Below are 27,684 nucleotides of genomic sequence, written 5' to 3'. Positions count from 1 at the left end.
GGTATATATACTGGCTAGTGCTGCCATCTGCTGGACCCCATATCTGCTCTTTTGCAGGAGGAAGGACTAGGGAATAGCAGCTACTGTGTGCCAGGTGCTGTGCTAAATGCTTTACAATGTACTATCTCACTTGATACTTGGAATAGGTTCACTTACTCACTCAACAGATATTTCCTGAGTACCAGTGTGGGCCTAGTGGTGATCAAGACCTGCTTAGGATGGAGGTCCTGTCATTGGCTTCATTTTCAGAGTGGGAGTTGGAGGCTCCAAAAGGGCAAATAGCCTGCATAAAGTCCCAGGAGACCCACTGTTTGTTCTGAGAAAGAAGAGGACAGTGGGAGAATCTCAATAATGACCGATGAGGGGCACGTGGGTGGTTCAGTGGGTTAAGCATCGTCTTTTAATTTCAGCTCAGGTCATGATCTCACAGTTCATGAGTTTGAGCCCCATGTTGGGCTTAGGAGCCTGCTTGGGATTTTCTCTCTCCCTCTCTCTCTACCCCTCCCCTGCTCATGCATGGGCTGTCTCTCTCTCAAAATAAATGAACATTAAAAAAAATAATGACCAAGAGGCTAGCAGTCACTTATTTGAACCTCACAACTAGGTTTTCAAGTCAGTTGGGAAGGTCTTAGCTCAAGTTCCAGTTTCCTGTCAGGGCTCTGAAGCAGCACAGCCTAGAGGTTATGAGTGTTGTCTGGGGAGAGCATGGTCTTAGGATCCTGATCCCTAGTTCTGCCCTAACCAGTTCAGCACCCTTAGACAGGTTCCTTAATCCTTTCAGATGCCTGTTTTCTCATCTGTAAAATGGAGAGCATAATAATTCTTCCTGTTTGGTACTGGGATTAAAACCGAGTCATTATTGGTAAAGTGCTTAGACTAGCACCTGGCACAGGTAAGTTCCATATACAGGTTATTACATAAAAGGAAGTAAATCCAAGGCCTCTCAGCATTTGGCTCCCTTTCCCAGGCTCTCCCACACTTCCTCACTTACCCTTTTTGCTCTTGGCCTGTTGTCCTGGTTGCTGTTTCTGGAAAGTACCTCTTTTCATACTGCTGTGCCTTTGCATAGAATGTCCTTCTCACTTGTCTGCTGGCACAGATGTTCTCATTCTCCTTCTAGGCTCTGCTCAAGTGCCCCCCCCCCTTTTTTAAATGTTTATTTTTGAGAGAGAGAGAGACAGAGTACAAGTGGGGAAGGGGCAGAGAGAGAGGGGGACACAAAATCTGAAGCAGGCTTCAGGCTCTGTGCTGGGGGCTCAAACTCACGAACTGTGAGATCATGACCTGAGTTGAAGTCGGAAGCTTAACCAACTGAGCCACCCAGGCACCCGAGTGTTCCCCCCCTCTTTGTGCCCAAGACCACCACATAGCTACCAGTGATGGGGCTGAGATTCAAACCCAGGTCATCTCTCTTCCAGGCTGGCTGGCTCTTTTTCTGTTAAGCTATGCTACCCACGTAGGAAGCTCCAAGTAGAAAAAGGAAAGAAACCATTAGAAACCTGGAGAGAACTTTGATATTTGGTAAACGGGAAAAAGAAAGTAGAAATAAGAGATTTTACAAAGAAACTTCCTAACTCAACTATTTGTCTATGGTATTATTTTATTTATTGCAATTGGTGTAAGATACCATCTCAAAACCATTTTGTAAACTTGCCATTGGGCTTAAGTTTTTGGCTGGTAGATGATGTGACTGACAGCCTCTGCTAAATTGCCTCAGTGTCTGGTTTGTCTTTGAATCAAATGTACATTTTCCATAAGTGAATCCTTTTCACTTGCCATGATCTACTTGGAATTCCTTGCCTTTGGCTTAAGATGAAGCTTATTTTGCAACAGTTAAATATTTTCTAGTTGCATATTTAACAAGCTTTGTGGTCAGAATGTTCTTCCCTATATTCAGCCTGATGTCTTCTCTTAATATTTGGTGTGTCCACATGAATAACAATTGGTTAACCCCTCTGTTCTGAGGCCTTTTCATGTACTTTGAAAAGTCAGTTATCTAACTTCTTTGAAGTCCACCTCCTTCTCCATCCCCTTTCCTCTGTGCAGCTCAGTTTTGGAGTACCTAATATTTAGGGCATTGGAGCACATAGAAAGATATTTAAGAGGGAAGGTCCCAGATTTCCAGGGTGCTCATAATCGAGTTAGAGAAACAGGATACACATGAAAAGATAATGCAAAGGAGTCTGTCTGTCTATCTGTCTGTCTGTCTGTCTATCTATCAGATGAGGATGTGTTCCTGTTGAGAGAGAGAGAGAAGAAAAACCCTGCAGTGGGGTAAATAGGGGAACAACTGCCCCCAGGGATTGAAGGCAGGTTTGTGTCCACAGATAAAGGGGAAGAGTGTACGGATCAGTGGATGTGACCTTAGCAAAGGCAATAGTATTGTTTTGTTTATTGCAATTGGTATAAGGTACAATCCTGTGGTTTGAGGTAGGAGAGATGTGTTTAAATTCCTAGGTTCAGGACAGATATTAGAAGCCTTTGAAGGCCAGATTAAGGAGCTTGTATTCATCAAATGCAGTGGGGGGAGCTTTGAGGTTTTTACTAGGAGAGTGATTTAAAGTGGTCTTAGGGCACCTGGGTGGCTCAGTTGGTTAAGCATCCGACTTCGGCTCAGGTCATGATCTCACTGCTTGTGGGTTCGAGCCCCGTGTCAGGCTCTGTGCTGACAGCTCAGAGCCTGAAGCCTGTTTTGGATTCTGTCTCCCTCTCTCTCTGCCCCTCCCCCACTCGCATTCTATCTCTCTCAAAAATAAACGAACATTAAAAAAAATAAAAAAATAAATAAAGTGGTCTCCACGCAGAATGATTTGAAGTATTTGGGGGTGGGGTTGGGAAGAGTTTGGAAACAAGGAGCCCGGTTAGAAGACAACCTCTCTGGGCTGGGTGTCACATGGAAACCTGAACTAGCTGGAGCCTGGGACAAAACTAGGCTGAATCCAAAGGCGTGGGCACCAGGAGGATGAGGCCAGGGCTCAGGGTCTTCAGTGACAAAGAGTGAGCAGGAGACCTATTAAGCCCAAGATTCAGGAGGTACTGAAGTCTAGAGCCAGTCCTTAGTTGTCAAGGCCAGCCAAGCAGGAGGCAGTTCTTGGGTGAGACATGGCCAGCCTTGGGTTCAGGAGGTCAGCTCACTTTCCTGTGTCTGGTCTGGGGCTGTAGTCAGGGTGTTACTTATGTAAAACCAGGGAGAGCCCTGAACTGGTGCTTGAACACCTGGCTTCTAGGCAGAGCTGCTCTGTGTGATCTTGGGCATGTCTCTTCTTTCCCCCAACCCAGGCCTCAGTTCTTAGGGTGAAAAATGAGAGGAAAGAATTTGATTTCAAAGGCCCTCTGCTTTAACATCCTATTTTAGGTGATCTGGGCAGAAGCAGCTCATTGCACACCTCCCCCTTTCATATTTCCTTCTTAGGTAGGAAGCCATCTCAGGATTTGAACATGTAGGTGTGAGAAAAATCTGCTGGAGGACAGGAACAATATTGCTTAGGGAACAAGAGCTGACATCCCGATAGAAGGGGTAAGTTGGTGTGGGTGAAAGCCCTGCCACTGCCACCTGCTGCCTGAGTGATCTTGAACTCCCTTCTCTAAGCCTCAATTTCCACATCTGTAATATGAGGAGAATAATAGTATTTTACTTACAGGATTGTTTGAAGGCATGAGTGCAGTGGACCTTTATAGACACTTAGCCCAGGGCCTGACTGTAGTAAGCACTTGGTAGACATTAGCTTTTCATGTGATCACGAGTTGGGGGTGTGGGAGTAAAGAGGAAGGGTCCCACGCTGGAGGCACTACAGATTTTCTCCTTTAATCATTTTTATTTTCTTTGAATCTTCTTCTTATCCACACCTTTGTAAATGTAGGCTCTCTCGACTCCAGAATTAGTCTAAATATAATGAGCTTTGTTCTACACCATATTTCTGTTTAAGGATCTCTTTTTTTTTGTAATGTGATCTTTTTTTTTTGTAATGTGCTATATGATTGATCTCTTGATGTCCACTGTGATAACAGGATTCTTTTCTGATTTCTGCCATATTTGTTTTCTGTTCTTTTGTCCCCAGTGTGTCATTTTTCTCTGTTCTTTGTTTTTGACGACTTCTCCAATTATTCATGCTAGTTTTGCATTTTGTCCAAGAACATTTTTGGCGCTTGTTTATTTTTAATTTCAGAAGTTAAAGGCGTTTGAGGTCTTAAAAACCCAGAGTTGAGTTTTCTCAGAGCTGCTAATCTTTTTAGCCAGATGGTGATGAGGCTTCTCTGGTTTGTTACAGGATGATGTGTGCCATCCTCCTGTCTTTGCTTTGTCTAATTTAGATTCTAAATCCACATGTTTTAGTACATTTTTAGCACATAAAAATTTATTACCAAACTGGTGCTGACCTCAGGGAAAAAAAAAAAATATTTAATCAAATCTTCAGTCACCAGTGCGGAGACTAAAGGTGCTTATCCCAGCCTAGAAATCACTCCGGCCACCACTAGGTGGGGTCAGAGAACATCATTTCTAAAGGCATCGGGTCTTTTTTCTCTCCCAGCCCTCAACACTATTTGACTTTTTGCTTCTTTGCAAAAAAAAAAAAAAGAAAAGAAAAGAAAGACTGAGCTTTGGAAAAGTGACAAAAGCTCCCTGTGAGTTACATTACTTATGGTTCCCCCATCCACCTTCCCAGTTTCAATCTCCTAGTTTTAGGCGTTTTGATAATTTGACTTTCAGATAAAACTTAAACTGAAGCCCAGAGTAATTACTGAACTTATCTGAACTGATCTGGAGTTTTAAATTCAACAACAGTGTCTTTATCTAGTGTCCTACTCATATTGACTGGAGATTAAATCAGTCTCATAAATATGTTAAAGAAGTCTTCAACCCACAGTTGTCCTCATCCACCTGCAGACATTTTTACCAGCCCTGTATGTTCCTACCTATACCTTCCAGTGTTGTTAAATCAGTGTCCTAATCACTGACCACTGTGACAGGTCAAGCTAGAAACAGAACCCGAATGTTTACAATTTCTTTCTAGGCTAGAATTGGGGTTCTCCATGAGCTCATTTGCACGGATGGATTATGCTCCAGCTGTTTTGCCAGGAGCTTTTTTGAAAGAGTGTGCTTTTAAATACAAACTGTAATTTTTGTGATATCCTGGGGCAGGAGGAGTTAATCGGCTTGATAATACTTAGTCATGGGTTGTGTTTCGGTCTTCTAGTTTGTTTGTTTGTTTTTTGATATTTATTTATTTTGAGAGACAGCGCGCACATGAGCGAATGTGGGGGAGGGGCAGAGAGAGAAAGAGAGAAAGAGAAACCCAAGCGAGCTCCATGCGGTGAGTGCAGAGCCCAATGTGGGGCTTGAACCCACAAACTGTGAGATCATGACCTGAGCTGAATTCAAGAGTCAGATGCTTAACTGACTGAGCCACCCAGGCATCCCTCAGTCTACTAGTTTTACCTCATGTTTAGACATTTAAAATTTTGCTCTGTGTCTACCTGCACCAAGTGTTTCCTGTTTGTAGCTCTCTGCAGAATTATTATTCTCAGTATTTCAGCATTTTGTGATTATTGACAATTGCTGCGTATCAACAGTGTGCTAGGTGCTAAAAAAGTTATTTTTCAGTAACATTACAATGACCATTTTTGTTACATTAGAGAGTTTATTATTAATACAGGTCTTGATTATTAGGAGTAAGGAGCACAGTAGCAATGGCAAACCCTAAGTAAGGAGAAAGAATGTAGAAAGCACACATAAATTAAATGTTACGTGTCATTTACATCCCTGAAAATGATTTTAAGATATAGAATGGAATGTTAAAGGATTAAAAGAAAATTATTATAACAGTGGAAAAAGTGCTACATGGTTTATACAAAACCATCTCAAGCTCATAGACTCAGAGGGTGTTAATCCTCAAAGACCACTTGATGATTGTGGAAGCTGAGACCCAAAGAGGTTAAGTGACTTTCCCAACACAGCAGGTTTGGGTGTTTTATAGCTATTTGACAAGGCTATGATTGCTCTCATGTTGTGAGCTAAATTCCAAAGATAGAGATTGTCTCCTTTACTTTTGGGGGACTGTATTGCTTTTATAGCACCATAACTGTATTGTTTCTTTTTGCTCTGTCAGCTGACTTTGAAATGCCTCATCTTTTTTCATAGCATCATAAAATCGGGACCTTGCACAGAGGTCATAGGAGATTGACAGAGGAAGAAACTGAGGCCCAGTGGAGTTGCATGGCTCACTCAAGGTTATATATAGGCTTGTGTATGGTAGAGGTAGAGTTTAGGATACAGATCCCTTCTCTGGGTTCACTGCTGCTCCCATACCCTCTTTCCACTGTAGCGGGAAACATGCCAGAAGCTACAAACATAAGGACTTTTTTCCCCCAGAAAACTATAATTCACTTAGTTTTGAAAGACTTAGAGTTTAAAACCTCCATTTTGTGGCTTCCCAAGGTGCTGTGATTTGTTTCTTAGTAGTTTCTTTTGTTCTATGGAAATTTTTCTTGGTTGGCTCTCCAAGATTTGGATTTCTTTGCCAAGGTATTTTTAGAGAAAAGAAATCAGTGTGTCACCAAAGGGGGAAAATGTATACCTTAAGGCCCAATTATGCAATTAGAATTTTAATAAGGAGTATCATAAATTCTTGCTTCATTGCAATCATTACTTAGAGAAGACTGTTCTACTCAGAAGCCTCATCTACTTATCATCATCATTATCATCAACATCATCAGCCAACCACAAGCACTTATGGAGTGGCCACAGGTTATGCAGTACTTGCTTGTGTTCTGGGAGACTTACAGCATGGTGTGTGTGTGTGTGTGTTTGTGTGTGTGTATATGGTGTGCGTAGTAAACCTTGCCTTCAAGGAGTTTGTGATCTGTAAGACTGGAGGAAAGACAGGGATCTTGGAGAAAGACAAACACCTCATTTTCCCCGTGTATATAAAGTACATACTGACTCATGTACCTGGCGTTGTATGGGGGAAGGGGACAATGGTGAGATAAAGGAATGGACCTTAGTAAGGTCTGGTTCTGGATAAATGGAAGCAATAGGTTTGCTGACTTGGGAGGGCACAGGCTGGGTTGTAACAGGCAGGGTAATTGGTTGGAGAGAGGAAGTAATTGGTGGAGGGCCTTTAAACCATTAAACTTTTTTTTAAAGGTTTATTTATTTTTGAGAGAGACAGAGATTGAGAGCACAAGTGGGGAAGGGGCAAAGAAAGAGAAGGAAAAAGAGAATCCCAGGCAGGCTCCATACTGCCAGTGCAGAGCCCGATGCAGAGCTCGAACCCACGAACCATGAGGTCATGGTCTGAGCCGAAGTCAGACACTTAACCAACTGATCCACCCAGGCATCCCTTGAAACCATTAATTTAAATATATTTGGCATACTAACAGATGATTGGGGGATTAGGAGAGGAAAATTACTGGCTGCGGTTGATTATGGCAGAAACTGACAGGCAAGAGATTGGAGGTGGTCTTTTTTGCAAAGAGGTTTTTGCCCAGATTTAGATGAGAAATATAGGGGTTGTGTTTGGTAGAACAGAGAAGTTGATCTCTTTTTTGGAGTGTTCCCTTTTCCCTTGTGTTGGGAAATAATGGCTGATTAGGTGTGAGGTGTCCTTTAATCATGACAGGAAACGGCTCAATAGTTTTGCAATTTCGGTTCATGAGACACAAGAGCCCACTTCTGTGGTGTGATGGATGATACCACACCTTGAGTCTGGGCACGTCAGTTTTACGCCTGCATTACTATACTTGTTTATCCTCTTTGATTAACCAGAATAGATTAAAAAAAATTTTTTTTTTTGATGTTTGTTTATTTTTGAGAGAGAGAGACAGAGTGCAAGCGGGGGAGGGACAGAGATAGGGAGACGCAGACTCCAAAGCAGGCTGAGCTGTCAGCACAGAGCCCTATGCAGGGCTCAAACCCACAAACCATGAGATCACAACCTGAGCCGAAGTTGGACACTTAACCACCTAAGCCGCCCAGACACCCCAACCAGAATAGATTTTAATGGAGCCCATTATTCACTTACTGCACAGCAAAACCATTGTTACCACTTTTTCCATTGTGTTTATCTTGTAAATGGAAGTATTTGGTATCTATTTTTTTTCAAAATGGACAAATAGAAGTTATATTTAGATTAGCATCTTAAATTTTTTAGACTTTTTAAAAAATAAATGTTTATTTATTTTGAGAGAAAACGAGAGCGTGTGCCTGCACATGCATGAGCATGAGAGGGGCAGACAGTGAGGGGAGAGAGAATCCCAAGCAGGCACCATGCTGTCACTGCAGAGGCCAACGTGGGGCTCTGTCTCACCAACCTTGAGATCATGACCTAAGCCAAAATCAAGAGTTAGACGCTTTACCAACTGAGCCACCCAGGCGTCCCTCTAGACTTACAAACTGGTTCTTGTAGGCCAGCGATGACGGCAGAAGTCAGTTAGGGGTAAATGTTAAAAGAGATGAAATCACAGTTATCCTTGGTTTTCCATTTCTGAAATAGTGGTAAACACATGGTCCATGTCCTGAGCCTGGGGAGGCACAGTTCCTTCATTGCTCTATCTGTAAGGGGGCTAACCTTTTGACAGTTTTTATGGCAAATACTAGGGCAGCTTGTGAGTTAAACCCTAATAAGCAAATGCTGGGTTTGTCACTTCTCTTTCATCTTCTGGAAGAGACAGCTAATCAAATAGCATGCCTTGTGCGGCTAGTCCCCCAGACCTCTATGAAATGGAATGTTGTTTTCCCTGGTTGCTTTTTCCAGGTTTGAGTCTTCTTTATAAAGCCAAAGTTTCTCTGTTGTCTTAATTCTTCAACACTTCACAGATGGTGGCCAAATTCAGTTCTCTTTCTTTAAGAAAGTTGTCATCTTCTAACTGTGGCCGTTCCCCATCATGCAGCTGGTTTCCTACTGACCCTCCCCGGGTTTATCAGTGAGTAAGTGTGATTGTTGGTGGCTGCATGACCCAGAGAAAGCAGTGGGAGAAATGCAATGTGAAGTGTCGAAAGTAAAAAACAAATGGTAGTTTTAGGGTTGTGAGTCTAAACCTGGCCAAGGGATGCTATTCATAACATTTCCCCAGTTAATAGACCCCAATCAGCGCTGTAGGTTATTGGTGCCAGTTGCTTCCTACAACAGAGGAGTGCTATGTTCCTGCTGTGGAGGGTGAGTGCTTAGTGCTATTTACTTAAAACATTCTAGGTTGATAAATTACAAGCACTTCACTTTGGGTAAAGCTCATAAATCCCGCCCCTACGAAAAATAACAAGCTGACAGCACTTAGTCCCGTTTATAAAGTTCATACGCATCTATCTTTGATGCAGGCACAAGTATATATCTATGAAATAGCACTGCAGCCTGTTAAAGTAATGGGAGAGCACAGCCACAGAGCGAGCAGCATTGTCCTTCCAGGCTCACTACCATCAGCCCCTCTGCTTGAAGGGCACCTCGAGGACAAGGCTTGGAGAGCAGGAGCTTGCACTCCATGGAGTCCAGATTTGTGCTTCTTCCTGCCTTCTCCCTGCAGATCACCTCTCTCACTCCTGCCGCCTCCCTTTTCCTGTCTGCAAAATGATCGTCTGCCTGTTAGCGTCCCTGTTCTTCATTAGGCCGAGATGAGGCACAGAGCTGTGCCGATGTGTGGGGAGCAGTTTGAACACTTAGGCCAGGTGGAGAGACATGGGCCTCAGTGAACACTAAAGCATCTGTTCTGGAAAAAGGACAGACCCTAACAAAAAGACCTTTAAGTAGTGTAAGGGCAAAGCCTGGAAAGCTTATGTGCTATCAGGTATCAGAAAAGGAAATATTTTAATAAAAAAATAAATATGAGACTCATCCCACTGGCTGTGGGATCTTCTTAGAGATCTGGCAGGTGTCATTATGGGATACATGGCTGTTTGGAACCTGTGACTGAGCAACCTGCTTCCTAATCAACTTGTGGAGAGTCCGAAGTGTCACATGCATCGGGCGGAAGCTGCCTATTCAGTACCGCATTGAACATTCAGTACTGCAGATAGTGTAATTATGCTGCTTGTCAGATACTAGAAAAGTGCAAAGAACATTCCTTCACTTTGCAACAGCTTGGACCCAAGTGGCAGACATGCTGTTCCCTCTGGCTGGCATGACCTCCCTTTCTTGAGCCCCTTCACCAGAGTATCAACTACTGCCTGGCTTCCAAGACCCAGCTCGGACCATGTCTCCTCAGGGAAGCCCCTCACCCCAGGCCCCCAGGCCCGAGCTGTGTTTCCACAGCACCGTGGTCTGTTAGCATTTACCAGGTTGCATTTTTGTTATCTGTTTACCTACCTGTCTTCCCTGTCAGACATGAATGGGGACAGTGTCTTGTCCTGAATTCATCATTTATCTCTTCTGCCAAACATAATGACTAGGATGTAATGGGTGCTCAATAAGTGTTTGTCAAATGAGTGATAGCATGGTTAGCTCGATGAGAATTGATGGTGCCCTTTCTGATCTGTCATCCATCATCCATGGAGTGAAACAGGACCAGGAGGCTTTACATGGCACCACTTGAGAATGTAAGGAGAGGAGGTGGGATTAGAATGAATAATGACCACCCTTTATTGAGTATTTACCATGAGCTGGGCACTATATTTACTAAAGTATTTAGGCTTTTAAAATATATTAATGTACTTAATCCTTAGATTAATCTGCTAAGACAGGGTCTGTTTATTATCCCCATTGCGAAGCACAAGGAAGTTCAATAACCTGCCCAAGGTCACACAGTGACAGCACAGAGATTCATACTGATGTTAGACAGCTATCTATCTGTGCCTCTTAGACTGGTTCCTGGAAAGAATTAAGCCCTAATGTACAGAGGCATCCATCTTAGGTAATGATTCGACTTCTGTATATCTGGAATGATACGGTTATGTTTTCTCCTTGGGGAAAAGGGAGAAGACAGTCACCCGGATAATTTTTTGGGTTCTGTGGTTAAAGTGAGAGAAGTGGAGTTAGTTGACAAAGAATTGGTGTTAGGTGGCAGTTTGGGTCCTTGCAGAAGCACAGCAGTATTCTCCAGTCAAACTGAACTACAGTGCTTTCATTTCCTACCAGGACCATCTAAGCTTTTTTGCCTCTAGACCTTTACATATGCTGTTCCCTGTGCTTGGATCACACTACCCTGTTCACTGTTTCTTCCTCAAGCCCAGTCTTCACTTGGCTCCCCTCTCCCACCATGAGAGTTAATTTAGATGCCATTCTTCCCTGCCCTCGAAGGCAGTGTCCCTTCCTGGGGGTCCCTATTGTGGCACTCACAAGTGTTGTAGTGCTAGAAACCACGCTTGGAGTTGATTATTGTGTGTAGGGTGAGGGAGGTGACTGGCTCATGTCCTAAGCTCATTTTGTAAGAGCAGAGACTGTCTCTTTTGTTCCTTATTATCTTCTATACCTTGAGTGGTGCTTGGACACAAGGTGTGTTCATGAAATATTTGTTGGAGGAGTGGATGCGTGGCAGCTAATTTTGCTTTACGTTTTTGAACCTTGTTTTGTTTTTAATATTTATTCATTTTGAGAGAGAGGGAGAGAATGAGCTGGGGAGGAGCAGGGGTGGGGTGGGGAAGAATCCCAAGCAAGCTCTGTGCTTGTCAGTACAGAGTCCAGCGTGGGGCTTGATCTCATGAACCATGAGATCATGACCTGAGGTGAAATCAAGAGCCAGATGTTTAACCGACTGAGACACCCACGTGCCCCGAGCCTTGGGTTTTTGAAGTAGGCGAGTCTTCTGTTTGACACCATTGTTTATCTTTTTAAAATTTTTATTGTTTTTTTTAATGTTTGTTTATTTTTGAGAGAGAGACAGAGACAGAGTGGGGGAGGGGCAGGGAGCGAGGGAGACACAGAATCCAAAGCAGGCTCCAGGCTCCGAGCCTGTCAGTACAGAGCCCAACATGGGGCTTGAACTCACGAATCGTGAGATCAGGACCTGAGCCGAAGTCAGAAGCTTAACTGACTTGAGCCACCCAGGTGCCCCGTTTGCTGTGTCTTTTTTTTTTTTTTTTTAATGTTTATTTACTTTTGAGAGAGAGTGTGAGTGGGGAAGGGTCAGAGAGGGAGGGAGACACAGAATCCGAAGCAGGCTCCAGGCTCCGAGCTGTCAGCCCAGAGCCCGATGTGGGGCTCGAACTCACAAGCCGTCAGATCATGACCTGAGCCGAAGTCAGATGCCCCACTGACCGAGCCACCCAGGTGCCCCTGCTGTGTCTTTTATGTACAAAGTCGACTGGGCACTGTGGGCAACAGAGAGATGACTGATGTCACTATTGCTCTGAGGCACCTCCAATCTTAGGAGACACTCAGATGTGCAGATCACGTCACAGCATCAGCACAATGCAGTGGATCACTGATAAAACTGTAAAAAGGGACACGGTCACATTCTGGTGAATCATCTGGCGCCAAGGAAGCCCATTCACAACCCAAGACCTCCTTTTACAGAGTGCCATGGGAATCACCTGGAACAACTGTGACCAGTGGTTCTTGTTTGTAAAGAAGTAGAAACCCAGGGCTTCTGGGTGGCTTAGTTGGTTAAGCATCCAACTACTGGTTTTAGCTCAGGTCATAATCTTACATTTCACGGGTTCAACCAAGCTTTGCGTCAGGCTCTGTGCTGACCGTAGGGGGACTGCTTGGGATTCTCTCTCTCCTTCTCTTTCTGCTCCTCCCCTGCTTGCATGCTCACACACTCTTCTCTCTTTCTCAAAGTAAGTAAAATAAAAGAAACCCAAATTAAGAGGACTAAACAAGTCTGCATACACTTAGGGAAGGGCTGTTGAAAAGTGGAACCTCATGTAGGTACACAACATGTTGGAGGTTAGCTTGAACCCAAAAGAAAAACCTTTTCTTCTTCTTTTTTTAACGAAATGTTTATTTATTTTTGAGGTGGGGGGTAGGGCAGAGAGAGAAGACAGAGAATCCTGAGCAGGCTTCCACTGTCAGCACAGAGTCTGATGTGGGGCTCGAACTCCGGAACCATGAGATCATGACCTGAGCCGAAATCAGGAGTCAGAGGTTTAACTGACTGAGCTACCCAGGCACCTCCAAAAGAAAAACTTCTTAATTACTTTATGATAGAACATTTGATTTTATAAATAGAGCTAATAAATTGAGTTCAAAAATATTTATTAATTTTTGAGAGAGAAAGAGAGCATGCATATGCGTGAGCTGGGGAGGGACAGAGAGAGAGGGGGGGACAGAGGATCTGAAGAGGGCCCTGTGCTGACAGCAGTGAGGCTGATGCAGGGCTTAAACTCACGAACCATGAAATCATGACCTGAGCCGAAGTCGGACGTTTAACCCTCCGAACCACCCAGGCGCCCCTGAGCTAATAAGACTTTAAATCAAATGTATTTAGGACATCTCTACCTGGTTTTCTCTGACATGGTAACTTATCCTAACAGTTGTTCACCTATTCCCTCTGAAACATGCTGCTCCTCCTGTATGCCATCTCTCCTCTAGTGGAACCACCTGCTGTTCAAGCCAGAAATGCAGGTGTCCCTCTTCATTCTTGATCCCTCAGTCCCTACCAGCACTCAGGTGCCAGCTCTGGGACTGCCTTCTTTCCAATTCTCAGGCTGTCTTCTCTCCCTCCCACTGCCTTAATCAAGGCGGGAGTTGGCCTCCTTTCTGCCCTTCTTGATTCTAGGCTCCTTTCCTCCAACTTATTGTCCGCCCTGTTGATGGAGTGCATTCTGGAATGCTGATCTGATCCCATTACTCCTCTGCCCAAGAGCCTTCAGTGACTCCCAAGAGGAGCCACCTGGCCCCACATGGCGCCCCATTCTCACCACGCCCCCTCTTGAGTTCAGGCTGTCTAGCTCTACCAGATGACTTGCATTTCACTGAGATTATCATGATTTTCTTTTTAAGAATTCTTTCTCTCTTTCGTCTAACCCTCATTTGTTCTCTAAAGCCTTTTCTGACTTAGGTCCTTGCTTGTGTCTCCCATAGGGCCCATGCATCCACCATTTTGCGTCCTCAGTGTCTGGCATTTCTGGGCATATAGGATGTGCTCTGTAGTGCTTGTTCAAAGAATGAGCTGTAGCAGAGGGTTTAATTTACACTGAGCTGTAAAGGAGCAATATCTGGCTCTTCCCAAGAATGGGTTTGGTTTCAGGGCGGGAGAAGAGTGTTAAGACACGTTTCTTACTGGAAAAGGTGGTTGGGGAGTGCTGGTGGAAGGCAAGACAAATGGAAAGGCTCCTAGCAGGAAAAGAGGCCGTTGAGAAGCTGAGGGGTTGCCTACCTTAGATCGCCAGGAAAAAGGCCAGTGTCTGCTTCAGAAGGCTGCTAAAGAATCTGTGACTCGGTTTCCTTATTTATACTTAAAGGGGAGGGGTCTACAGTAGCTAATGACTCCGGCTCACATCCAACACTGACATTCTATGATCCTTAGAGTCAAAGTTAAGAATCTAAATAAGACACTGTGAATTGGTGTGAGATTTTTTCCCCCCTTTTCTCCTCACTTTTTTGCAAGCTTCCTGGAAACAAAGACGTCTATTTGCATTCAACAGGGGTCGTTTTGCATTTTAAAAACAAAGAAGTAGAAAGGAATGTAGGAAAACTGCTTTAATATGATACTATGTTTGAGAATTTAAACTCCACCCCCTCTCCCCCCAGTCAAGAAATTCACTATTCTCAGCTTTGGTTGAGATGTGCTGCACGCCCCACTTGCGCCCGGGTCCTCCGTGGCAGAGCCCGGCCCCTCCGTGGTTGTGAGTTATGGCAGCCTGGGAATCCATACTGTGATCTTCCTGGCCCTTGGGTGTTCAACTTCTCCAAGTTAATGTCTGTTCTTTAGCCTTACATTATCTCCTAGAAAGGTAGTCATTTATAATTTATATACTATGTACCGGCTTAAAATAGAGACAAGAGGATAATCAGCATCCCGAAGCTCCTAGTTTTCCAAAATAACATTTCTTCAGTGAAGTCTGCCTGTAGGAATTAAAACCTGCCTTGAATTAAAAAATCCTTTGTGCTGTTGTCAGACTGGGGAATGGGTGTGCCCACAAGCGTTTAGCAAGCCTTGCAGAAGGGGAAGGCCATCATTTTTTTTTTTTAATAAAACTTGTCATTTTATTTTATTCTACTCAAAATAATTTCTAAAGACCTCATCCTTTGTAGTGTTACAGGGGTCTCACTAAAGTCACAGAGAGGAGATGGGGCAGAGCTAGAAGGACATACAGGAGAAGTGGCCCCCGTGAAGGACAAAAGCCATTTCATACCTCAGCCACTTGTCTGCTGCGGTTTTGGTGCCCTTCCATCTGGGTCGCTACTTTGCTCTTTGACTGTAAACACGGAGAATGGATGGGCTTTCCTGCTGAGTACCTCCCAGAGAACACACTGTTCATTCATATATATTAAAAATAGAAGACCTACTTGAAAACTGCTCTGTACAATCAGGTTTTAGCAAGAGCCAATCAGATATTAGAGGTCTAACTTATTTTTTTCCTTCTTGCTTTTATAACCTGTCTCTAAACCCTAACTTTTTCTCCCATTCCTTTTCGTTATGCATCTTCCATGTGCCAGGACATTGGGAGAAGATCTCTAATGAGGGCTGGACCAGAAGGACAGATGCTTCTGCAGTCCAGTGGTCTTGTCCTTCGGGTGTCTGGCGACTTTGCATTTGAATCCCAAGATTATTCTTACTGTGACCTCCATGTCTGTGATGTGTCTCGTGTGCTCACAACTGTCCCTGGTGTACAGTTGAATGTCCACCTGATACCTGGGGGCCAGCAGGGGTGGGGCTTGGGGGCAAGCAGCAGCTGAGGGGCTTGTAAGGGAACACCTGGGTGATTTAACTTGGAAGCCACAAGGTGGCAACATTTACCAAGCGGCTGGGCATTTTTTCCCCTATTAAGATGTTGAACTTGCTTTTCCATTTTCTGAGATTGAAAAGCTGAGAAAAGGGTTTAGCAGCCATTGCTTTAGGTCCTTTTGAAAGTGAAGCTGTAGGTTAAGCATGCTGCAGTTTATTGGTGTCTGTTCATTCCCTGGGTTTAGATACCGAGAATTTGAAATTGCTCCGTGTGACCGTGGGTGAGTCACCTCTCCTTTGGCCTCAGTTATGCATCGGAATAGGAAGGATGTGTAGTTGGGCTGACTGTACGTGATTTATGGCTTGGGTTTTAACTTCCTCCCCTGTATTGCTTTAAAAAAAAAAAAACTTTCAGTAAAACTAGTCTTTATAAAACAAAAACAAGAAAACACTAGCTTTTTATCAAAGGACACTGTCATGATTTAAAAAAAAAAAATCAATGACTGTGGCTTCCGACTTCAGCTCAGGTCATGATCTCATCATTTGTGAGTTCAAGCCCTGCATTGGGCTCTGTGCGGACAGCTCAGAGCCTGGAGCCCCTTTTGGATTCTGGGTCTCCTCCCACCCCCACCCCACCCCTCAAAAATAAATAAACATTAAAAAATTTTTCTTTAAATCAATGACAAAGTCTCAAAGAAATCAATGTCCCTAGAAGCTAGCCATCTCTCTGGGTTAACTCAAGAGGCTAGACTCTCCTAAATGAGGATGCTTATTTACCAGCTTTCCTAAATTAGCAGCTTTGGGGATATTAAGATCTGTAAGGAACTGTCCAAGGGAGGTATTGTGTATGCTTTGCAGTGATTAAGCCATTAAGCTCTAATTGGTATTTTCCCACTCATGGTTTTGTGTAGGAAGCTTTAAAATTATTTAGGAATTCTGTGCTCATCAGCCATCTTAGTGCCATCCCCACATTTTGGCACCTGAGAGTAGGGAGTACAGAGAAAAGGTTTTTGTTAAAGTGGATTATGACTTTTTGCTCACGCTGCCCTTCCTTATTGGTCTGTTATATTGCAGATGAAGTGGAAAGGGAAGGACCTCTTTGATTTGGTGTGCCGGACCCTGGGGCTTCGGGAAACTTGGTTCTTTGGACTGCAGTACACAATCAAGGACACCGTGGCCTGGCTCAAAATGGACAAGAAGGTTGGGCTGGAACTTGATGAAACCAGTGAGGCTGGTGTGTGCTCTGGTTTTTCCCTGAGCATGTGCCTAGCTTCTTTACTCATCATGGGGCATTATGGATGCACAGTAGAGAAAGGGGCAAGTCCTGAGTAAATCATGTAGAAAACAGGTTCTGGAGATGCCACAGGCTTTCTGCCCCTCACACGCTCTCCTAGGTGAGCAGAACCAACGAGCATAAAACTGTTGCCATCCCTGGCTTCTTTATTCATTGTCACCAGGCTGATTGCTTCTGGCTTTATGCTATTCAACTTACTGAACCACTAGTCAGGCTTTATGAATAAAAATTACTATTATATTATTATGCCCTTTTTTTTTTTTTTTTAATACAGGTTATATCTTTGAAAGATTTGCTTGGGACTCATGTTCTTTAGGGAATGTTTTTAAGTCTTTTCAAGAAACACTGTGGCCCAACTCAATTTCATCATTAACACGATCTAAAGAATAAAGAGTGCCCTGGTCCCTGTGGTGAAGACAGAATGACCGTTTTGTCTTAAGTCTTTATGATTCTCTGGGGCTTCTGAGGCCTGGATGACAAGTTGGGGCTCCCGGCAGTTCTAATGTGGCTTAGAAATGGATATTGCCTAGGGAAACTGCCTTCTGCGTGGATTCACATGTGCACACAAAGCCACACTTACCTACTTACCTGCCTATCTAACCATGAAGACATTTGGGAACAGGGCCATCTGCTTTTGTTAGTAACTCCTAAACGACCCCTAGATCTCAAAATAAGTCAATGTCTAATTCTTACTCCAAATGGTACCCCTTGCAATTGATTTTATCATCTGCTGCATGGCATGATAAACAATGAACGCCTCCTGTTTTTTACAAGTTTGACTCTAAGCTCAAGTGTTCAAATTGTGTTTCCATATGTACACAGTAATCTGAATCTTCGTTGTTGGGATCTCTGCTGGTTATAAATTTCATATGGTAATTCCCATGATCATGAGCATTGAAGGGCCACCACATGCCAGTGTCAGTGAGTGTCCTAGATCTGGTTTATTTTGGATCTCCTGGGCACTGCCACCTGGAATTTGGACAGGAGCATGAAGAATTATCTATCAAAGACAGCAGAACTTTGTGTATCTTTTTGTGATTCTCAGCAAAATAAGTTTTAAATCATATCTGAGTGTTGGCCAAATGGATATTAGATTGGGGGCATCAGGAGCCATGGAACCTGCTGCTCAAAGGAAATAAATTATGACACATGTTAATGGAGCCTTGTAGCCTGTCACATGGCATGTTTATGTCCTGAAATGAAATTCATTCTGGAGAGCAGATGGTTCAAGCTTTTCAGTGGGTGGATGAAATTGTTAGAAGATTAAAGGCAGTGAGGTTTACTGGCTGCACTCAAGTATTTTGTAGGGCATCTCTAGAGGTTCCTTGAAACAAGGGTTGCCACAACGGACACATTTCACTTTTGTTGCTCAGTTAATGTTCAGAGGATTTCACAAAAATAGAGTTCATCATCTCTAAGGTCCATCCTGATCTGGACCTAAACGTTGGGGGTTAGCAGTAACAAAAAGAATATAGGAAGAATCCACTAGTTTAGAAAATTAAAAAGCCTTCAGCCTACTGTAAAAGATAGTGCCCAAGACCTTTGAGTTATAAATTTCTACTTTTTAACTATCTCTGTGGCCTTGAGAACATCTGTGCCTTAATAATCTCAGCTCCTCTCACCCATTGGGGATATTGATTAATTTGGTTCAGAAACGCCATGTGAGGTGAATATTACCTCTTGTTATAGATGACTTCATGAATGCTTCAAACTGTAGGATCATAGCCTTTGGGAAATGTGATGAATTTAGAGAGGGAAAAATATTTATACGCTCCCTGCAAAAGGATGGTGGCAGGGGAGGAACAGGTGCCAACATACCTTGTTCTTCTTTTGCTCTGTAATTGTGCAGGTGCTGGATCATGATGTTTCAAAGGAAGAGCCAGTCACCTTTCACTTCCTGGCCAAATTTTATCCTGAGAATGCCGAGGAGGAGCTGGTTCAGGAGATCACGCAACATTTATTCTTCTTGCAGGTACACCAGTCTGTGCTAGCCCCGTTTATTCTGAGAGAACTCACCCAGGGGTAGTTGCCGAGGCAGCCTGGATGACCCCCTCGGTGTTGACCACAGAGGCCTTGGCATTGTGAAAACGTCCTGCCTCTGGGAAGTCAGTCCCTTTGGTTCCATAATGGGGGGAAAAGTCTTCAGAATAGAACTTGTACTTGAGTAAGGAGAATTGGTGTCAGAGAAGATTGCAAAAATAGGGTAGTGAAAGAACGGGTACAAGTAGCTACCTGGCTTGAAGTCTCTTTGAAGATGGATCCTATTTTCTTCTAAGTGAAAAGTACTTAATAGTTACAAAGGAAGTCCAAAGAGAAAGTCTTGGAAAGAGTAATTTTTCCAAAAGTTCAAAATTTGCTGTCATTAAGACAGGACTTCAGAACTCCAGTGAGTTGGAGTTTAACTCCACGTGACTAATCCCACACGTGTGGAACTTCAGGCATCGTGCTTCATGCTGCCCATTGTATGTGAATGTCTTATCCCTACTCCTTCATTAGAGTATAAGCCCTTTAAAGGCAAGGCTCACTGAATATGCAGGAGGCATTCCGTAAGTAATTGCTCAACCGAATTGAAGAGATGAGGAGCTCCATGATTATGGGTTCAAAGACTGCTAAGACTGACCATCTAGGGGCGCGATGAGTGGGGGTTTGTGTGAGGATGAAAACCCTGTCAGTTTTGCTTGTGTTCTTACCGCTTGATCAGAGTGCTGCCCCAGTTTCATGGTTAGTTGCAGTGATTGGTAGTGGAGCTGCTTGTGTGCCCAGAGATGCCCGCTGTCGGTAGATCGCACAGGGGCGTTAATTACAGGATTTCCCAGAAGTAGACGTATGTATGGGCTGTCACATAGTCCTCCTATAATTAGTTTGAGCCTCAGATTGTTATGTTCAGTTAATATTAAGTTAAATGTAATAAAACCCCCAAATAATTTATTTTCCAAAAAAGGTTTGCCAAAAAAAGTATATATAGATGTACACACACCTCCCCCATCCCTAACATTTTCCTTCAAAGGGAAACCCTTTCAGTTTTTCTGTAGTATGGCTTTTTTTTTCCTTTGAAAATAAGTCAGGGATTAGAAAGTTACACTGCTTTGAATAAAACCACATAATGATCTCCTAGGCCCCAGAATGTCCTAGTGTTATAGAGATGACTTTCTTGTTAGCATTTAGAAGAAGTGCCCATCCCTCTTGTGACTTTAGCTTCATTTTTCCTCATATTGAAATGTTGGAGTGTTTTCGTGGCTGAGCAAGGCAAAATTTACTACTTTTATGAATCTGGTGACTGTTGACATCTGTGAAAAGAGAGTTGGCTTTCCTGTTGTGTTTATTTCAGTGAGGCTCTCTTGCCTCTATGTCTGGAACATCACACGCTGCACCATTCTAAGAAATTAAATGCAATGAGATCCGTTAATTCAACATTATGGCTTAAGAATTATATTTCCTGGACCTCACATGTGCTTAAAAGTTTAATCGATCAAACTTTATTGCTTCCTTTTTCCTTAGAGCAGGCATTTGGAAAGTGATGGGTTTTTTTCCTGCAGTCATAACTCAGTGGCCTTGCTGACTTTTGTCTTGTGTTAAGACTTTAAAGTAGACTCCCATTTCCTCTGGTGCTGCGTGTGCTCAGCAAGTGGCCAAGGCCACAATCACCACCAGAGCTGCCCCTGACACTTCTGGAATTCACAGCTCCCCTCTGTCACGGTTCAGTTATCAGTCTCTGTTTTAACCATGGAAGTATTTTTCCTCTTCAGCATTTTTTTTTTTATGCGTAGTCATCTTACCAATAACTTCTCAGTGACTGAACTCCCAACCTGTCTGCAGCAATAAAAAAAATTGTACCCTTTGTCAGAAAATCATTAACAGGCTGGTTTGGCAGGCCTCATTAGAACACCCTGCAGCCATCTGCTGTGACCAGCCTGCACAGCTCACTTCCACGCACACAGCGTCATGTCTCCCTTGTTGCCTCTTTCAGGTAAAGAAGCAGATTTTAGATGAAAAGATCTACTGCCCTCCCGAGGCTTCTGTGCTCCTGGCTTCTTATGCCGTCCAGGCCAAGGTAGGCTCAAAGAAGAAAAGTGCCTTCCTCCTTGGCATTAATGTGTGTCACAGGATCACTCCAGTCTTTTGTTTCTTCAGGTTTTCTAGGCTTCAGAGACACATTCCCCAGAAAGGAAGTGTTTAGGACTTGGGCTGGGGAAACCACTGTCACTGTCCCAGGTTCTGTATAATCTTGTGAGAATGTGTGTGTGTGTGTGTGTGTGTGTGTGTGTGTACAAGTGTTAAGTGTACGCTTATGATGAATTGTCTGTGTAATCTCATTACGCACATGTGGTTTATTGCAATCACTAGACCAACCTTTCTTTTTATGAACCAAGGAAAATGAACTTACTGTCTCCAGTTTGGGCCAAACTATAGCATTTAGGTCAGAAAGGCCCAGGTCCTTATTCCAGACTCATCCTCTGAGGACCAGCAGCCCTGTGTGTGGGGACCCTGCTATAGCCTAGAGAATGCCCTACTTCCTTCACCCCTGATGGGCATGCTAGCTTTGCTCATGGCTGGTACTGCAGGCTGTTTAGCACCCCAAGCCCAGTTGAGCTGTGAGTGAATCATTCCTAGAGAAATCACTGCGGACTGGGAGGGGGGTGGAGGAGACCACCGCTCTTGTGTTTTGACCTCTCTGTTTTCATAAGACCAACTACAGGGTCAGTCAGGAGTGCTTCATGTCCCTCAGATACCCCACTTCAATCACATAGCTTCTTTTCTTGGTCCTACTGCTTCCCACCCCTCCCCTGCAGTGTAGGAAGAGGCCCCAGAATTGGGGCATCTTCATTACTTTTGTGATTTTGCATAATCTTTTCAGTTTTTATTTTCCTTTTTCGTTAGAGGTGTCCATAAAGCCATTTCCCTGTAGTGTTAAGAAAATTAATAAGATACTCTTAACTTCTTAGACCACTTTTTTGGGGGGTAGTTTAATACAATTTCAGATCAAAGCCAGGAAATGACTGGCCTATCATTTGAGAGGGAAAAAAAGTCTGTTCATGTTGGTCAGACTAACAGAAGTACCAGAATCAATTTAATCATTTGATGCCTTGGCTAATATTTGCTGAGTGTTCACCAGGCCTGAGGAGTGGGTTGTTGACTCCGTCACAGATACAGACACTGCCGCGAGTATCTGCCCTTTAGCGATTTGCCCAAGGGCATTCGGACAATCTTGGGTAAAGCTAAGGGCAGAATTCATGGCTTTGGGATTGTGTTTTGTGCCTCCCCTATTCCACTGCCCAGAAAAATGAGTAATTGAAAAAAGCAGAAAATGGGCCTTGATTCAACTAAAACATATGCTTCCTTTTATGCTTTGATTAAGAATATTAATAACAGGAAAAATGTGTCCTTTCAATCAGTATTGCCCTGACAGTGATGAAGCAGTCATTGTCACTCTCATCAAATGTGAGCACTTCCTGGCCCAGAACCGAGTTCCTTTTTAGCACGCTTTCTCTCCAGCTGAGAGGAGACCCAAGCTCTCAAGGACACTACCTCTCTTTGAAGGGCTTCAGTCTCAAAGGCTACATTTCCTTTACATGGATTTTGGGCCACAAATTCAAAGGCCACCTGTGGAAAAAAATAACTTTTCAGGGAACCAGCAGATGTTTGCTTAAACAGATTTCACTGTAGGAAAGCCCTACTAATTTGGATCCTACTAATTTAGAGATGAAAGTGATTCACAGACAGCATATGTGGTTCATATGGAGGAGGATGTTCTAACTGTTTTTTCCGGTGTAAATTTTCAGGATCTTACAAATAAAGGTAATCTGTGGCTTCAAGTCTGCATTCGAGAAACTAAGGATTATTATCACATGCTTCCAGTTTCTAGGACTGTTGGTTAATATTAAAAAAGATATCTCTGATTACAGTATTAATAGGATCTTACATGCCTGTAATGTTTTACAGTTCTACAAAGTGTTACACACGAATATTTCGTGCAATACTCAGTGTAGTCTTTTCCATGAGCCACAGCTTGAGAGGATTATGCCCGGTTTGCAGATGAGGAATTTAAGGCTCAGAAAGGATTAATAATTTGTCTGAAGTCCTAATACTTTATGTTAATTCTTTTTCAATGGAATTTATAGCCCTCTTCTTGATGGACAAGATTTGAAGCAGAGTGGAACTGGAGACTAGAGCCGGGATGAGAAACCTACCATCCGGGACGCTTAGCTCAGCACTCCACTCTTGCCCTCCCCTTGTAGCGTGTGAGAGATGTCTCTGGGAAGCACGCACTGCCTTTCACCAAATTCCAGATTCATTTATAGGGTCTAATTTAGTCCAAACTTCTCAGTAAACCACACTGGTTTCCTCCATCATATTCAGTTTGTTTTCATCCTCAACCTTTCTGAAACAGAAAGGAACTTTAGAAGTATGGTGCGGAAAACGAATCAGGCTCATTAACACATGGAATGTAATTATGCACAAATGCATTCATTATGGTATTTCAGCTGTTGGAATGATATAGACAGAGCTAATTCCACAGCATCAAGAAACAATTACCCTCAAAGTATAAATACAAATATTAATCACATGGTTCAGTTAACAAGAACCATATTTCTTGGTTAGAGTTTGAGTTATGTTTGAATCGAAAGTCTGGGCCTTTTTTTTTTTTTTTTTTTTTTTTTGTCGTTGTTGTTTTGTTTTGTTTTGTTTTGTTCGGTTCGGTCCAGTCACATGACATACCAAACCATCTTGCAATGTTTTAAGCCACCTGTTGGATTCTATACTGACAACTTGGTGTTTGAAATGTGTTCTTATTAAAAATGACTTTGGGAGATCGTGGTATGTAATTTACCAGTCTTGCAGTGCTGGCCTGCAGACTCCTAGTGTTCAGAAAGAGAAATGGATGGTGGGAGAGGAGGCTTACCGTTTCTTGGTACTCTTTGATGTCAGTTAGGGAAAAAGAGTGCCAAAAGGCAATTGAGTTGGATATATGTACAGTGTAGGTGGAAAGTAGCAAGAGTTGACAGTAGCAAGCTGGAGGGGTATGTCTGTAGGATGCCAGATCAGAAAGGGTCTTGACTTTATTGTGTGGGTGGTACAGAGCCAGTGAAGGGTTTATATTTTAGATAGATCCTTTGGTGGCTATGTGAAGGCCATATTGGAGTGAGGCAGGTTTGGAAGCAGGGAGACCTGTTAGAAGGCTGTGGTGGTCATCCTGGGGAGAGGCTCTGAGGCTCACACCTGGGGCAGTAGTCAGTTGGATGGGAGGAGACCAACTTGAAAATGTCAAAGAGGCAAAAGTTGAATATAAATGATGTTGTCCTTCACACACCGCCCCCCTTTTATGGCTTATACTTTTACACATTGATGTTTTTTCCCACTCAACATTGATTTTGAGATGTATCATGTTGTATGTGTAGATGTAGCTTGTTGGTCCTAATTGCTGTATGGTGGCCATTGATGAGTAAACCTAATTCATTGATCCATCCCCCTTCTAAGGGAGAGGTAGGTTTAGTTTCTCTTTTCCCCCTTCCGTTATCAATAGTGTTTTACTGAAGATCCTTTTATATGAATCTTCGTGTACATGTGCAAAAGTTTCCACCTCTTTTTTTTTTAAAGTTTCCGCCTCTTAAGGTAGATTTCTACAAGCAGAATTGTAGATATATCCTTGACATAAAGAACTCTTGAGTGTATGAGAAAAAGATAGCAGAAAAATAGATACAAAGGGCATACATACTTTATAGAGGAGAACATGAGAATGGTCAGTAAATAGAAAAAGATGTTCAATCTCAGTAGTAATCAAGAAAAAAAAGCAACACTAACATGCCATTTCAAACCCAGAAGGTTGACAACGATTAGTAAATAGGAGAGAAGTGTTGTCTGAGCTCACATACAGGCAGAAAGGGACTGTGAATTGGAATGACCTCTGTAGAGCAATGGGTGTGATAGGAGCCCATCAGGTGAGGGGGTACCCCTTCCCCGAAATTCCCCTTCTAGGTGGCTACCCCAGAGGACCTCCTGTACACCATGCCCTTTTTACTTAAAACTATCAGAACAGATCGTCCCACTTCATTTTTTTTTAATTAAAAAAATTTTTTTTTGAGAGAGCATGAGCAGGGGAAGGGCAGAGAGAGAGGGAGACACAGAATCTGAAGCAGGCTTCAGGCTCTGAGCTGTCCACACAGAGTCTGATGTGAGGCTCAAATTCACAAGGTGTGAGATCATGACCTGAAGTCAGATGCTTAACTGACTGAGCCACCCAGGCACCCCTCGTCCCACCTGATTTTTAATGTTTATTCATTTTTGAGAGACACAGAAAGGCAGAGTGCCAGCAGGGGAGGGGCAGAAAGAGGGAGAAACAGAATCCAAAGCAGCCTTCAGACTCTGAGCTGTCAGCACAGAGTGTGACGTGGGGCTCGAACTCACGAACTGTGAGATCATGACCTGAGCCGCAGTCAGATGCTCAACCGACTGAGCCACCCACTCACCCCTTCCCGCTTCATTTTTAAACTACTGAACAGTAGGGGCGCCTGGGTGGCGCAGTCGGTTAAGCGTCCGACTTCAGCCAGGTCACGATCTTGCGGTCCGTGAGTTTGAGCCCCGCGTCAGGCTCTGGGCGATGGCTCAGAGCCTGGAGCCTGTTTCCGATTCTGTGTCTCCCTCTTTCTTTGCCCCTCCCCCGTTCATGCTCTGTCTCTCTCTGTCCCCCCCCAAAAAAATAAACGTTGAAAAAAAAAATTAAAAAAAAATAAAAATAAACTACTGAACAGTATTTCCTGAAAAGGAGGGACTGTGGATTACTTCAATATGTCTTTATTGGTAGATATGTAGGTTTGTTTTTCTTTCTATTATTTAAACGAATGCAGTGAACATCTTTGAATATGCCTCTTTGGGCACATATGAACAATCTTTCACTAGGATATATACCAAGAAATGGCATAACTGGGCTGAAGGATAAGAACCTTTAAAATTTAAATAATGCCAAGTGAAAGAAGCTGGACACAAAAGGCTGCCTATTGTGTGATTCCACTTATATGAAATGTCCAGAATAGGCAAATCCATAGAGACAGAAAGTAGATTTAGTGGTTGCTAGGGGCTAGAAGGAAGAGGAAATTAGGACTTAACTGCTAATGGGTATGGATTTCTTTTTGGGATGATGGAAATATTCTGGAATTAGGTTGTGGTGATGGGTGTACAACATTCTGAATATACTAAAAACCACTGAATTGTATGCGTAAGATGGTGAATTTTTGGCATATAAATCTATCAGAATAAAAAACATTAAATATGTATGGCCAAATTGTCCTCCAAAAGTCTTGTCCTAATTTAACTTTTAAGAACAGTGTGTGAGGGGCATCTGGATGACTCAGTAGGTCGAACATCTGACTTCAGTTCAGGTCACGATCTCATGGTTCTGGAGTTTGAGCCCTGCGTTGGGCTCACTGCTGTCAGCACAGAGCCTGCTTTGGATCCTCTGTCCTCTCTCTCTGCCCCTACCCCGCTTACGTGCACTCTCTTTCAAAAATTAACAAACATTACAAAATTTTTTAAGAAAAAGAACAGTGTGTGAGAATACCTGTTTTTCTACATCCTCATCAATAGTGGATGCTATCAGTCTTTTAAATTTTTGCTAATCTGACAGAAAAATAGGTGTTTTTTTTTTTTAAGTTTTTGTTTCCTGATTACCATGGGGCTGAGAATCTTTTCATAGATTTATTGGCCATTTGTATTTCTTTCCTCTGTGAATCAAGTGTTTACAGCTTGCCCGTTTTTCTACTCTATTGTTTATCTTTTTCTAATTGATTTATAGGAGCTCCATATATTATGGGTGTTGACCTTTTATCTTTTTTTTTTTTTTTTTTTTTAATCTATCAGACTTGTCAATCTTTTTATGTTTTGGGTGACTTTTAGAATGGCCTCACCAACTGTTGTTCTGCACACGTCCTACATTTTATTCTGGTATTTTTATGGATTTTCATTTATGGGTTTGAGCCTTTAATCCACCTTGAATATAGTGACCGGTGTTTTGGTAAGGAATCTATTCATTCTGTGTATGTATTGACCAAATCTGTTTTGTGAAATCCTGTTCAGAGCATTTGGTCGAATTTCCCATGTATATAGGCAGAGGCTAGTATTTCATATCCAGAAAGAGCCTCTGTTTAACCTAAGAATTGACCTCAAGAGTCCTCTAAATGGTGAATTCCCTTCTTGAATTTAAATTCAATTGGTTCATATCAGGGGTGGATCCAGGTTTTGTGGAGCCTGAAGTTTATATAATTTAGGGGCTTCTTTTTAATGCTAGAATACCAAATTTTGAGTACAAAATTAGTTCAGGCCCACACAGGTACAGAGAGACCTGAACCCAATATATATTAGTTTCAAAGTAAATCCACTCCTGGTTTTGTTACCAGAATGCCTCCGTACATAAAAGGATGAGGAACAGCCATCTCCATCTATGGAGTGGTATGACTGTCCTTTATATTCACTAACTGCCACAACTTAAGGATTTTCTTCTTCTTTTGTTTTTTGAAGAGACATTTAAGAGCAGACACATGTATCAAGGTGGCTTTAATGTTGTAGGTGGAGTTAGTCCAGCGGTGAAGTTCTTTAAGCAGGGTCTTTGCTGCCTCTGCATTGCTCAAATGTGTAACATA

General features: G+C 43.0%; 1 protein-coding gene across 9 annotated transcripts in view; it reads left to right on the top strand.

Moving 5' to 3' along the window:
- The window catches only part of NF2 (NF2, moesin-ezrin-radixin like (MERLIN) tumor suppressor), an 80,142-nt gene that overhangs the window by 10,892 nt on the left and 41,566 nt on the right, over positions 1 to 27,684 (top strand). For all 9 annotated transcript variants that reach the window (XM_027050888.2, XM_027050886.2, XM_053206706.1 and 6 more), the window contains exons 2-4: positions 16,834 to 16,959; positions 18,903 to 19,025; positions 21,021 to 21,104. In XM_027050888.2, the coding sequence (XP_026906689.1) occupies positions 16,834 to 16,959; positions 18,903 to 19,025; positions 21,021 to 21,104 (333 nt within the window). The remainder of the gene's footprint in view (positions 1 to 16,833; positions 16,960 to 18,902; positions 19,026 to 21,020; positions 21,105 to 27,684) is intronic.

The sequence above is a fragment of the Acinonyx jubatus genome, chromosome D3 (assembly GCF_027475565.1).
Source record: "Acinonyx jubatus isolate Ajub_Pintada_27869175 chromosome D3, VMU_Ajub_asm_v1.0, whole genome shotgun sequence".
Taxonomy (NCBI): domain Eukaryota; kingdom Metazoa; phylum Chordata; class Mammalia; order Carnivora; family Felidae; genus Acinonyx; species Acinonyx jubatus.
This window is presented reverse-complemented; position numbering and strand designations above follow the sequence as displayed.